The following is an 18323-nucleotide window of genomic DNA, read 5'->3' as shown; positions in this document are numbered from 1 at the left end:
GACAACAAACTATTGAAGCCTGCCATGTAATTTTTAATGTGAACATCCGGAATTCATCGCCAGGTTATTCACCACAGTATAAACTGTTCACATAGGGGGTTCTCCCACAGTTTTCGCAGGGACGATTAGGAGAACCCGCACAGAAATTCACCCTCATGGTTGCAATGTGCTCTGGGTGGTGTAATGATCAATAACATGTCATTCTATAGTGGACACTAGGTGGAGCTGTAGAGCTGTGTAGAGCAGTATATAGCTGTATGTATAAGACTACACTACCCAGCTGTATGTATATTAAGACTACATTACCCATGAGGCACTAGGCTACCCACAAGGCAGCAGTCAAGATGGAAGCCTCTACAGATACTGTACCTAGTCCACATGTGCTCAATAAAAGTGTCTAGCAAAAGCTAGCTGTGTTCATAATAAGAATGTCTATTTATTAATGAACATAAGAAGTGGATATCATTAACAAACAAACCATGAGGATCTTTCACAGTGTGCTGTACACAGTACACTGCTGGTAGATAAACGTAGATCGAAGTAGGCAGGACAAAAGCAAAATACTTCGATGCTGGAAATCGGAAATAAAAACATAAAATGCTGGAAATACTCAGCAGGTCAGGCAGCATCTGTGGAGAGAGACAGGTCATCGACCTGAAACGCTAACTCTGTTTCTCTCTCCACAGATGCTGCCTGACCTGCTGAATTATTTCCAGCATTTTCTGTTTTAAAATTAGAGGTAAGCAGGAGTTGGTTTGACTGCAGAATTTATTAGACAACTAGTATAATGCCAACCACATTTATCATTTAGGTCCAATATAATTTCCTGAGTAGCCAGTCCGACTGATGTCTCACAATATACTTTCCTATGAGTAGGCAGTCTCACTGACGTCTCACAGTCACACATGATTCACACTATCAGTTACAAACCTCCTGTTAAAGTCTGTTTTACTCATAAGGACAAGAAGTGTCAGGAAGAAAGCATGTGCCTGCTGAGTAGCTTCCATTCTAAACAGAAAAGGATCTCAGATCCAGGGATCATATTTTACTGACTTGGGGCCAATTCAACAATCCTCTGTTTAGCTCCTGGACCCAATGAAAATTTCTGGTAGAGACAAAATTGGTTTTATGACTCATTTGGTCCACGTCAGTGCACAGTAGTAAACAACCTGACTATATATTGAACCCATAATGCCTTGCTACCTCTTGGCAAACCACCTGGAGTTGTGCTTCTGGCCTCTTGTTTCAGGTCAAGTATGTGCTGCATTTTCATCATTGTTTTTAATAAGAGCAGTAATACTACTTGCATAACTGCAGTTGCCTCGGCAACATTCATACTGTAATTGTTACTGCAGTTCACCCAAATCAGCACTACCATTCGTTCAATCAATTTGCTCATAACTGATACCTACAATATGACATTATTGGTTGCAAGTAACAACATTCTCATTAGACAAAAAGAAGTTTGTAATCATAATTTTTAAAGAACTCTTTTATACTACCAGAACAGCATTGCAATGCTGTCATTTTCAGTTGCTTCCTTGCAATAATCCATTACAAATAATATAAATTCCTGGATCTTTTACCCTGCAGTAAAGGCATTTGATTTTTTCCCATTTTGAGAATGTATTTGTTGTGATTTCTTTCCCTGAAATTTTCCAGTTTGATTTTGTTTTCACTTTCACATGTTTGGAGCTACTCCCGCTCTGCTGCCATAACTTCGGTGGATGGAAGTGGGGTTTCTGCTGAAGTTACGGCAGCAGAAGCTCTGAGGGAATTCACCCCCAATGTTGCACCTCTAATGGTTTAAATAGTTTAGAAAAGTCACAAATATAAAGTTACATTGTCCTCTTCACTATGCCTGAGGAATCAGAAAAAAGGGATGGAGACTCATTACTTCAGGTCTCTGCCCCACTACGTTGCCCGAAGATATCCTCTGGCTTCCCAGTAACACATCACTGGTCTGGAGTCCAGAGGCTCAGCATTAGTATTTTAAGAAGGCAGGAGGTTGCAAGGTTTAGGGAGGGAATTCAAGAGCTTAGGGCCTAGGCAACTGAAGGCACTGCTGCCAATGGTGGAACGATTAAAATCAGGGATGCTCAAGAGGCCAGAACTGAAGGAGCGCAGATATCTCGGAGGGCTTGAGGAGGTTTCAGAGATAGGGAGGGGTGAGGCCATGGAGGGATTTGAAAGCAAGGATGAGGATTTTAAAATTGAGGCGCTGCTCAACCGGGAGCCAACATAGGTCAGCGAGTACAGGGATAATGGGACTTGGTGCAAGTTAGGATAGGGGCAGCAGAATTTTGGATGAGCTTATGTTTATGAGAGGCTGGCCAGGAGTGCGTTGGAATAGTCAAGTCTAGAGGTAACAAAGGCATGGATGAAGGTTTCAGCAGTAGATGAGCTGAGGCAGGGGCAGAGTTGGGCGATGTTATGGAGGTGGAAGTAGGCAGTCTTAGTGATGGCGCGGATATGTGTCGGAAGCTCATCTCGGGATCAAATACAAACACCAAGGTTGTGAACAGTCTGGTTTAGCCTCAGGCAGTTGCCAGGGAGAGGGAAGGAGTCGGTGGCTAGGGAATGGAGATTGTGGTAGGGACCGAAGACAATGGCTTTGATCTTCCCAATATTTAGTTGAAGGAAATTTCTGCTCAACCAGTACTGGATGTCAGACAAGCAGTCTGATAATTTAGAGAGGGGTCGAGAGGTGGTGGTGCGGTAGAGCTGGGTGACATCAGCATACATGTGGAACCTGACGTGCTTTCGGATGATGTCACCGAGGGGCAGCTTGTAGTAAGTAACTGTTGCATTATTTGTGTAAGCTTCCCAGTTTATAGCATTCCCTATGACCCCCTCATCAGCATGAGAGAATTGTCAACTTTTATAGAGTTGCAGAATTCCTTCAGGAGCAAGGTGCAATTAGTAATGCCCCTTTAGAGAAAGCTACCAACTTTCTCAACGGGAAAGGTTTTCACTGTATTATCGTACAGCTGATGTACATTCAGAACCATTTCATACTGCATGTAAACACTTGCAATCCAGGGAATTTCAAGGATTTTTTTATGTTAAGGCCATCCAGCATACCACCACTGTTTATAGGTGAAAACCAGATTTCCGGGTGGCTGATTGGAGTTCAGTGCTACCCTCTACAGCAATGGCTCATGATCCTAGTTCATTTTTCTAGGACCTCTGCTGATCACCAATACAATGATGCTCATGGTGCCACCAGAATCGTAATTAAGCAGACCACTGGTACTCTGAAGGCATCTATTGTAGGGTTCTGGAGGTAATCCTTCATCTGAAGGTAGCGTTACGGCCCTGCTGGGAGAGGTGTAAACTGGTGGAAGGGCATAATTTTCCACCATGACATTACAAAAAAATTTAAATTTGCCAGCGTGGCAGCCTGCAACTGGAACCAGGCTCGCGCCAAGCACGGTAAAGCAGACACAAGGTGGGCCTTCACTCCCTCCTCAGTTGTAGCCATTCTGACTGAAAAGGGAGAAAGGCTCCAGTGCGGCAATGCAGTGCGTATAACTTGAGAGTGAAAGGCTTGTAAGGAGGCACTGTGGTCTATTTATTCTGAATGCTCCAATTTTGCCTTCCTAGAAGTAGGATTGCCAAACTTTGTAAGGTGGAGGACAGTTATTTCACTGCCTCCCGCAGCTGCACCTAGTTCACTAACATCTTGCTTATTTGTTCATCATCCTGAGCCTCCCCTCCCGACATACCACCCACAGCAGCTGAAGAGCACCCAGCTTGATTTAAAATGTACCCCACCCTTTTTTGAAGTATCTCTCTTTTAAACAAATTGTGCCTGAGTGCAGAAGTGTAAATCGACTTCCACTCTTGCTGACTCAACATTATTGGCTCGCGAACAGTCGCTCTGATAACGGATCGCGTTCCGGTTTGGTCAGTTGTGTTTTTAAATTTTCAAATGTAAATGGCACGCGGAGCCGTTGCAGCTCCTGGCTCGAAGGTCCCCCCGCGCACGCGCACTGCCAGCCCCCGCGCGGCCCCGGATTTCTGGTGACGCTTCAGGTCGCCCTCTTCCTGCCGCCGGTTCGGCCTGCGCCCGAGCGACGTCAGTTCCGGCAGGCGGCAGCGATCCCCGGATGTTTGCGGGCCGGATTAACCCCGGAAATGCCGGATGAAGCCGGTGGTCGCGGAACGCTGCAGGAATCGGGACTCGGGCTCCAGAGCGGCGCCGGCCTCGACAAGCTCGGCTTCTTCCCCCGGCGGCAAACCCGAGCGGCCGAGGGGGCGGCCTGGGCCTGATCCCGCTCCCGCTCGCCGGCTGCAGCAGGGATGTCGGCGGAGATCATCGATGCCCCGCTGCACTTCGAGGAGATCCAGTACAATGAGATCGATGTGGAGGAGGTGAGAGAGAGAGAGAGAGGGAGAGGGAGCCGAGGGGGCGAACGGGCCACAACCAGCCCGTAGAGGGGAGGAGAGGAGGGAGCGTTGGCCGCAGCCCCCGGGCTCCCCCTCCACCCCCACCCCGGCTTGTCCTTTTTAGGAGAATAAGGAAATGGGTTAAAGTCCAGCGGTGATCATTTAGTCAGATTGTAAACAGGTTAGTGAAAGGTACATCCTGTCCTGTATAATGTTCCCCTGGTAATCTCTCCCCTAATGCGGTACAGTGCATGAGCTGTGGGGAGTTTTATTGTCTGGCTCTTACTTAAACAATGATTTGACATGTTTGTATTCCCACCCATAAATCAATTAGCAAAAATGTCTTTAAAATTTGAACTGGTCAGGTGAGGCGCACTTTATTTCAGCCCTTGTTTTATTTGCAGGATTATTATGATTATAAATAAACCCACGATGAGCATATTATCAGAAACTGTTCGAGTATGTTCACTTGTGGTTTCTAAATTGATTTCAGTATTTTTTTAAAATAACTTATAGTTGTCCAAGCCAAAAGTTAATATTGTGGTTGTGTGTTTTACGTAACTTGCTGCTAAGTTATGCACTGCAGTGAAGAGTTGCCAGGCAGTGATGAGCTTTGCTCCTGCAGGTATTCCAGGATTCTAAAGCTTGATGCATGCAGATGGACTTGAAGGTTCCCAAAAGTCTTTTGTATAGACAGTTTGGTTCATTTTTTTAAAAACTTCATCCATTTAAATGCTCAAGGAAGCAATACAGAATTTTGACAGATCTTTATTATTATGGCATATGTAATGATGCAAATATCCCAACGTTGGTTGACCTTTTAAACGGTGTGATGTTGCAATATTGCTGTAACTGTATTCATGATGCTTTAGCATCTCCCTCTGTTAGTGAACCAGCAGAAGTTCTTCAGTGTTATTCTGGTTAGGTTTGGTAGTCCTTAATTTTTTTAAATTTCTTGTAGGACAATGAAGTGCACTTATCTAGTAGAAAGAAAGACTTGCATTTATATAGTGCCTTTCACAACTACTGGATGTCCCAAAGCGCTTTACAGTCAATGAAATACTTTTTGAACTGTAGTCACTGTTGTGATGTCGGAAACATAAATTACATATGTGTTGTGTTGGGTGTATGACTGAACCTCAGGACTATAACTAGTAGAATTTATTGTATGAATTACATAAAAGGAGGTAACTCATTAAATAATGCTCTAAACTGATATTTTGGAGGGGAAAGCTAATTAGCTTTTGTGATTACTTTGTCTTAATTTATAGAAAGTCTAGGTAGACACCAAATTTTGTGTTCCACTTAAGTGTTTTGGGAAATTGCATAATCACAGAATCACAGAAACCCCACAGTGCAGATAGAGGCCATTTCGGCCCATCGAGCCTGCACCGACACATATCCCACCCGATCCCCGTAACCCCTACACCAACACATATCCCCGTAACCCCACGTATTTAATCCCCCTAACACTAAGGGTCAATTTTATCATAGCCAATCAACCTAACCCACACATCTTTGGACTGTGGGAGGAAACCGGAGCACCCGGAGGAAACCCACGCAAACATATAATGTGTGGCATATTGAAAGTGCACAATGATTTCCCCCAGATAACACTTGTCACATTGTTAGCTTGAAAAAAGCTAAATATAAAAAGGATATTTTAAAAGTTCTAAATGTTTCAAATAGTGTTGAAATATTTTAAATATGAGAAATGGTAGTACAGTATTACACTATACTGCAAAGCCCAATCCACTCCTCACCTGATGTGGCCTTCCAGCAGAGGTCTCTGCATAGCATTCAGGAGCAGGAACCCTGGACTGTTTCATTCCCTGTTCCTAATCCAGGAGCGCTAAAGTACCCTCACTGACTCTGCCACCCTCCCTCCCACAAACAAATATAGCTGAAGTTAGTTAACTTAGCACAGACCAGAGATTAAACATTCTATCTTTTTGGGCTTTAAATATTCAATTTTTGAATACATTTTAATCGATCAGTGCCCCAAAACTCCATGTTTGCTTGAAAAGCCTAGTTGGCAAAATACCAAATGAATGCTCTGAATTTCGTGTCTAAGCTTCAAATTCTATAGTTCTCACATACTGTAATACATTTTTGAAGTTGGTCATCAATTTTTCATAAAGCTTAAGACTTTACTCAATGTACCAAAGCCTCAAGTTCTATCTATCTGATTTGGATGCTAGCACTGTAATACCAGTATTATTAAGTGTACGTAACTATTTTGTTAAAAGGCAAATGTGTTTGACTGAATTGTCATATCCTTTAATGTTATAAAGGTGGAGATACTTTGGACAGGGTCATACCTCGTTACTGATCTTAGAAGTGCTGGGCAGAGGCAGACATTTTGTGTAATGTTCTCCTTCCAGTGATGACATAAATGGGAAATTCCATCCACATCGTGATGTCAGTTGAGGGAGATGTACACAAATTGCGCTGAAGCTGTCTCTAATCAGTATTAATAAAGCATAAAATTATATAATGAGGTGATCTGAGGGACACTAATAAATCTACAGATTATCCATTTCCATGATTTATCATTTGGGGTTGTGGGAAATTTCAGCAACTATACTCCCGTGATACACACATAATGCATACATTGGGAGTCCTGCATGTTGCATATTCTGAGTTCCATAGTGTTTGGCATAATTACCTCATGATAATGTAGAATAAAATGTAATCTGAAGAAGGAAAGAAAATAAATAATAGGTTTGGTCTCGTATATGAGACATTATTATTCTACCTGACAGCATTTTTTTTAGAATTATAGGATCGTGTGTGTGTATAGTTATATGAGCTGCATTTACAGTATATTAAAAACTTATTAAGCAAGCAATACACTACTTGATGTGTATGGGTGAAATCTCATTAATTATTAACTAATTTCAGCATTGTGCTGCATAGTGGTAGCCTTGCTATACACCTCAAGCAGAATTACTTAGACTAATCCATTTAGCTCAATTATAGATGGTCCAAGAAGGTAACAGTTGATTTTATTGGTTAAAAAAAGTGTTGTAATAGTAAAGACATTTTTAAAAATCATTAAATTATTAATAAAATTGTGTTTTTGATATTTGATTTATTTTGACTATATGTATACATAATATTTCAATAATCTCTTGTCAGGAAAAAACCATAGTACTAGTGATGTCACATATCTTTGGTTCCTTTGTATTTTTATCCATTTAGTGTTTTACAATTTGCCTACCAGTACAGGAGGGAAGGGAAGTAACTTGTGTGGACGCGTAGCAGCCATATTTTTGATTGAGAAGGTTCCCACTTCTGTATAGTGCACCGTTCCAAATTGGTGTTCAGGTTGCAGACCAGAGACTGAGATGAGTTTGGCCAAGATTTTAGAATACCAAATGGACATTGGATTAATTTGAATTGGAACACAACGCTGTTTGCATTCTTAATGAGATTTAAGTTTTGGGATTCTGCTGACCATCTCTGTTTAATATTATCTGAACCATGCGGTAGCATCTGTTACCATATTGACATTCTTCCTTTAAAACCATTCATTTTCTTATGGGCGCAAGGAAGTCTGGAGGTAAAGTACTACCTATGAAGTTATATAAAATATATAATTTAGAAATATATTTTGTATTGTTGGGACAAAAACTTTGAATTTCTCCAAGTGCCAGCTTGTAATCTGTTTTCCTGGGGTCGTTCTACTTCAGATTGTCTTTGAGGCTAGTCCAAAATTGTGAGCCCTATTAAAATGAATCAAGCTGCTTTGATGCAGAGGGAAGAAGACCCTCTGCTTCAGTGGAAAATTCAAACTCATTTTTCAAATGCAACTGAATGTATTTCTAATAACCTAGGGAATTAGTATATTGAACAAAAAGCACTCTTCTAGAATTTCTTTTCTCTTGAAGCAAGTCCCATTTTATATTTAAAAAAAAAAGACTTTTGCAACACTTTCATGTCATTTGGTTACAGTAGGTGATTGAAGTTGATTTCTAAGTATGGTACAGTGAGCTAAAAGCTTGTTTCTGTCATTTGTAAATACTACGACACTTGCACTGGTATTTGTGCAAGGACAATTTTATTTTTCTCGGCTGTATTAAATATCAATCCTGAGCTGCTTTGGGGGAGAACTCGGCCTCCCGTTCGTGCCTCCAGGGGCAATAATGGGGCGCTAAGGGCCTACCGACAGGGTGCGGCGAAATTACCAACGCCCGCGAGCTTCCATGGCAGGCTAAAACTTACTGCCTCCCTCGATCTTCTGCACCCCGGAGATTGTGACATCATCCGGGGCGCAGCGCCCCGTTATCGCCCAGGATGTAAAATTTGTTTCTGCCCCCTGCAGCATCGCCAGTCGCCAACATCGGCAGCTGCAGGAGGCGTTGTCACCTCGGCTGGCTGCTTGGCGAGTGCTAATTAAAGGCAGTGGTGGTCAGGTAGGCCAAAATTTAATAATGCCCCCAGTGTGCTGTATTTTGATTTTTTTTCCAGCTTGCACTCTCTTAGAGTGCTTGAGGCTGCTATGCGCGTATTGCAGGTGCCGTCGACGACCATTCCCAGCCTTGGCCTTCAATGACCGCGGCATTGACCCTTCTCTTTAAGGGAGGGAAGGAACCTGTAAAAGCGCAGCACTGCACGGAACATTGATCAGCGCTTTGCCGCTACCGCCCCGCGCTCCCTTTAGCGCTCTAAGGGAAGTGGTAGCGCTTGATTTAGCGCTCCACTTCCCTCTTGGAGCACTAAACCGGAAATTCCTATCGAATCAATTGTGTAGCACCTGGCAATACTTTTGCGCTCCTGCAAAAGTTATCGCCCCAAATGCAATTTCTAGCCCAATGTCTTTTACTTAAGATCATACAAGTACTTTACTTAATTTTGTTCATTTTCTCTGGCATATACCTTTAATCATAAATCATTAGCTGAAGGGTGTCAACGTTGCGTAGCATATGAAATCTCTAGTATGCTGTGCCACAGAGTAGTTGGACAGAGAATCATTTCTACGGTTCCCTACTTGGAAAGTTCCCAGTCTTCTTGCGATGATCAGAAAGCCCAAGGGCGAATTTCCTTCCCTGCTGGTCTCTTTTTGTACACCTCCTTCTGGTCGGTTACAGTGTGGCATTTGGAAAATAGCTTGGAAAAGGAGACAAAATAACTTTAGAAAAATACACAATGCAATATGTATTTCATTTTAATGGACATTGTATGCTTTCCTAGCTCTTTGGAGTTTTGTAACCGTATTTTAAAACTGACTTTTCAGCAAACAACTTTCTCTTGTAAAAAATTTGGGGAAAAAGTGAAATTAAAAATGCAGTTAGCAACTTGTACCTGAATATCATATATTTGTTACTAGTAGCTTTCAGCTTTATTTGAAGAGAAGTGAGCATGCTTCTGCTTTACAGCAGCACTGTTCATCAGTGTCCACGGGTTTTGGTACCTTTACAGCGACGTCCAAGATTTCACATTTGGAAGTGAACCCGAAGATCTAGAAAATCAGTGAGTTCAACTCTTGAGTGTGTAAACTGCCCACTCTATACATGAACCTTCATACTGAGACCCGAATATATCTGAGTTCCTTGACAATTATTTTATAAGGAGGATTCTAAATTTGTTTAGGAAAAAAGTTGTATTAATGCGACCTCTTCTATGCTTTGATTTTTTCCTGTTCTTCCTCCGTCACCTCTTCATTTACACTAGTTTCTTATCTCGTCTACTAACTTCACCCATTTGCATACTTTACAAACCAATGGATACTTCTGGACAACATTCAGAAAGTTGGGAAGCTGTGGTAACGGGAAGGAACAAAGTTCTACTGGACTGGGTGCAGTGCTGTAAAAGATTCTTTCAAATCCCCAGTCTTGCTTTCTTAAAGGGAATGCTCATTATGGAGAGGGATAAATAAGCTTTTAAAATTTCTTATGATCGTACCATAGTGTGGGCATTTCATTTCCATCATGAGTCTAAGGAATATTTCTGAGATATTTTAGGAGATTGTATTGAGTTTGTACCCCCCCCCCCCCCAAAAAAACCACTAAGTTGATGCCTGAGGTGTATAATTGTTTAAGTCCCAAGGATTTTGTTTGAGAGTCCATGTTTTCTGTTACCTCCATGATGGCCAAGTTTTCTTTTTCGCTGTAGCTCCATTACATGGCTGAATTAGGACATGTTACCTTGAAGTTGAGCTCTTTGAATATTAGTGTATGAGCACTTAACTTGTCTTAGATTCCTTCATCTGGCAGTTTAAGGAGGCACTAGCCCATTTAAAGTAAATGTATTTGTTAATGCTAATTTTTTTAATTAGCAGACAAAAATTTTTCATGTGAATACATACAATATTTGAAGAGGTCAATTTCGAGACAATTAACTCTAGAAAAAGAACTACTGGGAGCAGCTGTCAGGAAAGGGAGTTTTAATTGAGTTGTTCTTGCACAGTATGTAAGATGTAATCACATTTTTAGAGCTGCCTTTTCTAGTTATCTCTTATCAGTGTTCCTCCAGAATCACGGGGATGTCGTAGTCCACCTTATTGTAAAAATGGTTTGATTTTTCAGACTGCAGTTATTTAAAGTGCCTGGATTTTCTGTAGGATGTGCTCTTTTCCGCTGACCTGGAATGATCCGTATGCAAGTGAATGGGTTAATCACCAAGTCTGCCAAAGCCTAAACTGAAATTTTTATGGATTGCTTTGAAAACAAACTGTAGAGGTGTGCTCTGTTTCATGTTAGCCATCTTAAACCTGTTTACATTAGCGACTTGAAGAAAGAACAGATGGGAAACTTACTGAGACAATTAAAAATTTCCATGATAAGCCTTCAATAAAGTCTAAGGGGGAAAAATTCAGTTGGTAGCACCACCCGTTAGCGCCTTAAGAGGGCGCTAAGTGGGGCGCAAACCAACTAGCGCCCGGGTGCAGCGATATCTGCGCCTCTCGCGAAATTGACCGGACATTTTGCGGCGGCACTAAACACTACCACCACGATCTCCTGCGCCGACAGATCGTGACGTCAGTCGAGTGCGTAGCGCCCCGGACTGGAAATTGAGTGGCGCCCCCTGCCTTAACGCCTGCTGCTAGCAATGACAGGTTGAGGGGAGTGTTTTGCTGTCGGGAAGGGACTGGGGGAGCACTTTTTAAAGGTTTTCACAGATCACAGAAACCCCACAGTGCAGATAGAGGCCATTTCGGCCCATCGAGCCTGCACCGACACATATCCCACCCGATCCCCGTAACCCCACGTATTTAATCCCCCTAACACTAAGGGTCAATTAATCATAGCCAATCAACCTAACCCGCACATCTTTGGACTGTGGGAGGAAACCGGAGCACCCGGAGGAAACCCACGCAAACACGGGGAGAATGTGCAAACTCCACACAGACAGTCACCCGAGGCCAGATTCGAACCCGGGTCCCTGGCGCTGTGAGGCAACAGTGCTAACCACTATGCCACCGTGCATTCTGTGTGAGAGAGAGAGAGAGACTTCTGGAGAGATTCTACACTGTGTGAAGGAGTTTTGCATACTGAGCAGCACTTTGCAGGCTCAACAGAAAATGCTGGAAATACTCAGCAGGCCAGGCAGCATCCGTGGAGGGCCTGCTGAGTATTTCCAGCATTTTCTGTTATTTCAGATTTCCAGCATCCGCAGTATTTTGCTATTCTACTTTGCAGGTTCATTTTGATTTGCCCTTGTATCTATTTAGAAGAGACTGTGGGGGCTGCACTCTGAGCTCTTTCCCTGGGTGTCTCCATTGTTCTTTCCAGCAGATTTGATGTACAGGTCTCTCCAGGCCGAGACTCGAGGCTGCAGTGAACAGGATGTGGATGGAGACCAAGATAAACCCTCCTCTTTAAGATAAAAACAGAAAAAGCTGGAGAAACTCAGCAGGTCAAGCAGCATCTGTGAAGAGAGAAACAGAGTTAACGTTTCAGGTCGATGACCATTCATCAGAACTCCCCTTTAAGAATTGGCCGGTGCCAGTGTGTCTGTGTTCCATTGCTGACTGACATCACATGAGCTTCGCCAGCGCTGTGAGGTAGCGCCTCGCTCCTTGGCCTTTGCGCCTTAAGACAGGTGTGAAGTGCCTGATTTAGCGCTTCAATCACCTCCAGGGGCGATAAAAGCCAAGTTTGCAGTCGGAGGCTATAGTTAGCGCCAGGCGCTAATCTTTGCGCCCGGCCGATAATTGCGCCCCCAAATGGGGCAATACTGAATTTCTCCCCCCAAGATTCTCCGAGGTGATTTTGCATACAAAAAATGACCATGACTACTGCTGGATTGTTGTAAAAAACCAACTAGTTTACTAATGTTCTTCAGGAAAAGGAACCTGTCTGCACATCTCCTTACTACTGCTTCTAACTGACAAGTGGCATTCGGCAGAGTCTAATCTTGATACAGTTGGGCTGATGTTTGGAATTGGAATGAAGGTACATTGGGTACCAGACAATATATTTAGATGTTACATAATCTAAAACAGCATATTCTCCAATTCAGTCAGCAAAGCCACAGGAAATTCATCAGTAATATAAAATGTATTGGGTGCATTTCCTGTCTATCACATTTCAAAGAAAAGTATAAAGAAGCCAAGGACCTCGCCTAGAACACGCAATACTGGACAAAATTATGTCTAAAGTCTCTTGTATGAACTCACTCTGTATTTACTTAACAGCAGCAGCTTTTTAATTCATTTATGTATGAACCCAGCATTTTACTTAACAGCAATTAGTCTTCTCTACCTCTCTCCTTTTAAGGCGCTGCTTAAAACCTACTTCTTTGACCAAGCTTTTAGTCATCTGTCCTAGTAACTCCTTATGTGGCTTGGTGTCAAATTTTGTTTGAGAACACTCCTGTGAAGCACCCTTGGGACATTTTACTATGTTAAAGGTGCGATGTAAATACAAGTTGTTGTTCTGTAGCCTGAATGAGACACACACTTGTGTTTTACGTGATATAATGACATTTTATACGATGGAGAGAAAATTGCAGGGATATGGGGAAAGAGCGAGGGAATGGGACTAACCGGATTGCTCTTGGCAAGAGCTGGCGCACACTCGCTGGGCCGAATGGACTCCTTCTGAGTGGTACTATTCTTTGATTCTATGATGATGCTCAGGACCTTAAAAAAGGAAGTTAATCCTCTGACTTGCTGTGACTTTGAATTTCAGCAATTGGGTTGTCACAGTGCATAAGGTTCAGTTTATCCTGCTAATTTCAAATGAGCTGCACAAAATGATTTTGTTCCACTTTTTTGGAATCAAGTTGCAGTAAGGTGGGCACTGTTCAAACTAAAAGAAAGAAAGACTTGCATTTTATACAGCGCCTTTCACGACCACCGGACGTCCCAAAGCGCTTTACAGCCAGTGAAGTACTTTTGATGTGTAGTCACTGTTGTAATGTAGGAAATGTGGCAGCCAATTTGCATACACAAAGCTCCCACAAATAGCAATGTGATAATTATCAGATAACCTGTTTGTGTTGTTGATTGAGGAATAAATATTGGCCAGGACACCGGGGATAATTCGCTTGCTCTTTGAAATAGTGCCATGGGATCTTTTCTGTCAACCTGAGAGAGAAGACGGGGCCTCGGTTTAACGTCTCATTCGAAAGACGGCATCTCCGACAGTGCAGCACTCCCTCAGCACTGCACTGGAGTGTCAGCCTAGATTTTTGTGCTCGAGTCTCTGGAATGGGACTTGAACCCACAACCTCCTGACTCAGAGGTGAGGATGCTGCCGACTGAGCCACTGGCTAACACACAGCTACCACTAATAGGCTGCCCAGGATCGCTTAAATGACATTTTCTGATGGATAAATAAAATGACAAATAATTCCTTATAAGGAATGCACAGTGAAATATTAAATCTTTCTGTGGAACAATTTCAAGCATACTATGGGATACAGAGGGGAGCTGAAATAGGGGGTGATGTGCTGCCAATTATAGAGAAAAAAACAAGTCAGCTTGGTAGACAGGGCAAATATATAAGGGCAAGGCTGGATGGCATCTATTTTAATGCAAGGAGTCTTGCAAGTAAGGTGGATGAACTGAAGGTGTTGATAAACACATGGGAGTATGATATTGTTGCTATCACGGAGACATGGTTGAGGGAGGGGCAAGACTGGCAGCTCAATATTCCGGGGTACAGAATCTTCAGGCGAGACAGAGGGGGAGGTATAAGAGGAGGGGGTGTCGCAATATTAATTAAGGAGTCAATTACTGCAGTAAGGAGGGATGATATATTAGCAGGTTCCTCTAATGAGGCCATATGGGTGGAGCTTAAAAACAAAAAGGGGGCAAGCACTTTGCTGGGAGTGTACTATAGGCCTCCAAACAGTCAGGGGGAGATAGAGGAACAGATATGTAGGCAAATCTCAGAGGAATGTGCAAATAATAGGGTAATAATAATGGGGGATTTCAACTTCCCCAATATTAACTGGGATAGTCAGAGTGTGAAAGGCTCAGAGGGTGTAGAATTCTTAAAGTGCATCCAGGAGAGCTTTTTGAGCCAGCATGTAGAAAGTCCTACAAGAGAGGGGGCGGTACTGGACCTAATTCTAGGGAATGTGGCCGGCCAAGCGGAAAAAGTGCTAGTAGGTGAACACTTTGGTGACAGTGACCATAATATGGTAAGATTTAAGGTGGTCATGGAAAAGGACAGGGATGGGCCGGAAATAAAGGTTCTAAATTGGGGGAAGGCCGATTTTAATAGGATAAGGCAGGATCTGGCCAAAATGGACTGGGATCAGCTACTTGTAGGAAAATCCGCATCAGAGCAATGGGAGGCTTTCAGAAGGGAGATTGGGATCATACAATGGCAACATGTTCCCGTAAAGGTCAAGGGTGGTTCCAAAAACCACAGGGAACCTTGGATGTCAGGGGATATACGAGAATGGATTAGGAAAAAAAGGAGGGCTTTTGGCAGATACAAAAGGCTAAAGACGGAGGAAGCCCTAGAGGAGTACAAAAAGTGCAGGGGGATACTTAAAAAAGAAATTAGGAGATCAAGGAGGGGCCATGAAATAACACTGGCGAGCAAAATAAAGGAAAATCCTAAGATGTTTTATAAGTATATTAAGGGTAAGAGGATAACTCGGGAAAAAATAGGGCCCATTAGGGACAAAAGTGGCAATCTGTGTGTGGAGCCGGAAGATGTAGGAGGGGTTCTAAATGAATTTTTTGCATCTGTTTTCACTATGGAGAAAGACGATGTAGACATAGAAATAGGGCGGGGGGGTTGTGATATGCTCGAACATATTCACATCGAGAGGGAAGAGGTATTGGCGGTTTTAGCTGGCCTAAAAATGGATAAATCCCCAGGCCCGGATGAAATGTATCCCAGGCTGCTGTGTGAGGCAAAGGAAGAGATTGTGGGGGCTCTAACACATATATTCAGGACCTCTCTGGCCACAGGGGATGTGCCAGAGGACTGGAGAACCGCTAATGTACCATTATTCAAGAAGGGAAGTAGGGAAAAACCGGGGAACTACAGGCTAGTGAGCCTAACATCAGTGGTAGGAAAATTATTGGAAAAAATTCTGAGGGACAAAATTAGTCTCCACTTGGAGAGGCAAGGATTAATCAGGGATAGTCAACATGGCTTTGTCAAGGGAAGATCATGTCTGACTAATTTGATTGAATTTTTTGAGGGGGTGACTAGGTGTGTGGATGAGGGTAACGCAGTGGATGTGGTATATATGGATTTCAGTAAGGCCTTCGATAAAGTCCCGCACAGGAGACTGGTCAAGAAGGTAAGAGCCCATGGAATCCAGGGTGCCTTGGCACATTGGATACAAAACTGGCTTAGTGGCAGAAGGCAGAGGGTGATGGTCGAAGGTTGTTCTTGTGACTGGAAGCCTGTGGCCAGTGGGGTACCACAGGGATCGGTGCTGGGTCCCTTGCTGTTTGTGGTCTACATTAATGACTTGGCTATGAATGTAAAAGGTATGATAAGTAAGTTCGCGGATGATACAAAAATTGGTAGGGTGGTAAATAGCGAGGAGGGTAGCCTCAGTCTGCAGAACGATATAGATGGGTTGGTCAGATGGGCGGAACAGTGGCAAATGGAATTTAACCCGGAAAAGTGCGAGGTGATGCACTTTGGGGGGACTAACAAGGCAAGGGAATACACAATGAATGGTAAGACCCTAGGCAAGACGGAGGGTCAGAGGGATCTGGGTGTGCAAGTACACAGATCCCTGAAGGCGGCGGAACAGGTGGATAAGGTGGTAAAAAAGGCATATGGGATACTTGCCTTCATTAGCCGAGGCATTGAATATAAGAGCAAGGAGGTTATGATGGAACTGTATAAAACACTGGTTAGGCCACAGCTGGAATACTGTGTGCAGTTCTGGTCGCCACACTACAGGAAGGATGTGATCGCGTTGGAGAGGGTGCAGAGGAGGTTCACCAGGATGTTACCGTGGCTGGAGCGCTTCAGCTATGAAGAGAGACTGGGCAGATTGGGTTTGTTTTCCTTGGAGCAGAGGAGGCTGAGGGGGGACATGATTGAGGTGTACAAAATTATGAGGGGCATAGATAGGATGGATGCTGAGGAGCTTTTTCCCTTAGTAGAGGGGTCAATAACTAGGGGGCATAGATTCAAGGTAAAGGGCGGGAGGTTTAGAGGGGATTTGAGGAAGAACTTTTTCACCCAGAGGGTGGTTGGAGTCTGGAACTCACTGCCTGAAAGGGTTGTGGAGGCAGGAACCCTCACAACATTTAAGAAGCATTTGGATGAGCACTTGAAATGCCATAGCATACAAGGCTACGGACCAAATGCTGGAATATGGGATTAGATCAGACAGGGCTTGATGGCCGGCGCGGACACGATGGGCCGAAGGGCCTCTATCCGTGCTGTATAACTCTATGACTCTATGACTATTAATTATAATGGAATATTTTCCAAAATTGTTATGTCATTTTTTAATTTGATGGTGTTGAAGAAAAGGGGAAAAAATTCCTGCCAAGTATTTTTATATAGATATATTTAATGATTCCTTTGATGGCTTAGGAGTAAATGCACCATGTGGTGTGATATTAAACTAAGTTAACTGATCTCAACCAGGGTAGTAGTTGTGGCACTGCAGTTTATTGCTTAGGATAAAAAAACATGGGCAAAGTATCTGCTCCAGATTGCTGTCGGTCAGCGAGCACAGGGGTGATGAGTGAACGGGACTTGGTGCGAATTAGGATACGGGTAGCAGAGTTTTGGACGAGCTCAAGTTTATGGAAGGTTGGAGGCCCACCAGGAGATCGTTCGAGTAGCCGAGTCTGGAGGTAACAAAAGCATCGATGAGGGTTTCAGCAGCAGGTGGGCTGAGGTAGAGGCGGAGCGTGGCGATATTATGGAGATGGAAGTAGGCAGTCTTTGTGATGAAGTGGATATGGGGTCAGAAGTTCAGTTCGATCAAAATAGGACATTGAGGTTGCGAACAGTCCGGTTCAGCCTGAAACAGTGGCCAGGGAGGGGGATGGAATTGGTGGCTAGGGAATAGAGTTTGTGACATGAACCGAAGACGATTGCTCACTCTTCCCAATCTTTAGTTAGAGGAAATTTTGTTCATCCAGGACTGGAAGTTGTACAAGCAGTTTGACAACAAAGAAGCAGTGGAGGTGTCGAGGGAGGTGGTGGTGAGGTAGAGCTGTGTGTCATCAGCCCACGCGTGAAACCTGACGTTGTGTTTACAGATGATGTCGCCAAGGGGCAGCATATAGATGAGAAATAGGAATGGACCAAGGATAGATCCTTGGGTGACTCCAGAGGTAATAGTCTGGGGGGGTGCCACTGCATGAGAAGCCATTCTTTGGTTACAAGTGGACAGGTAAGAGTGGAACCAGGAGAAGACAGTCCCACTCAACTGGACAATGGAGGAGAGATTTTGGAGGATGACAGTGTGGTCAACTATGTGAAAGGCTGCAGTCAGGATGAGGAGGATAGTTTATCATGGTCACATAGGATGTC

At 43.5% G+C, this 18323-nt stretch overlaps 1 protein-coding gene across 5 annotated transcripts in view; it reads left to right on the top strand.

The window, feature by feature from the left end:
• The first annotated feature begins 4056 nt into the window (after positions 1 to 4056).
• map3k7 (mitogen-activated protein kinase kinase kinase 7) overlaps positions 4057 to 18323 on the top strand; it is a 162939-nt gene continuing 148672 nt past the window's right edge. For 3 of the 5 annotated variants that reach the window (XM_085997410.1, XM_085997412.1, XM_085997411.1), the window contains exon 1: positions 4409 to 4573. Coding sequence is in view for 2 of the 5 variants with exons in the window: in XM_085997408.1 (XP_085853534.1) it covers positions 4306 to 4377 (72 nt within the window). In the remaining 3 variants the exon portion in view is untranslated. Of the gene's footprint in view, positions 4378 to 4408; positions 4574 to 18323 lie in introns of those variants that run through there. The other 2 variants (XM_085997408.1, XM_085997409.1) reach the window with 2 other exon arrangements.

Source organism: Somniosus microcephalus, chromosome 9 (assembly GCF_052327205.1).
Source record: "Somniosus microcephalus isolate GS21.2 chromosome 9, FLI_Smic_1.0, whole genome shotgun sequence".
Lineage (NCBI taxonomy): Eukaryota > Metazoa > Chordata > Chondrichthyes > Squaliformes > Somniosidae > Somniosus > Somniosus microcephalus.
The sequence above is the reverse complement of the archived record's forward strand: the minus strand, read 5'-3'. Positions and strand labels throughout refer to the sequence as shown.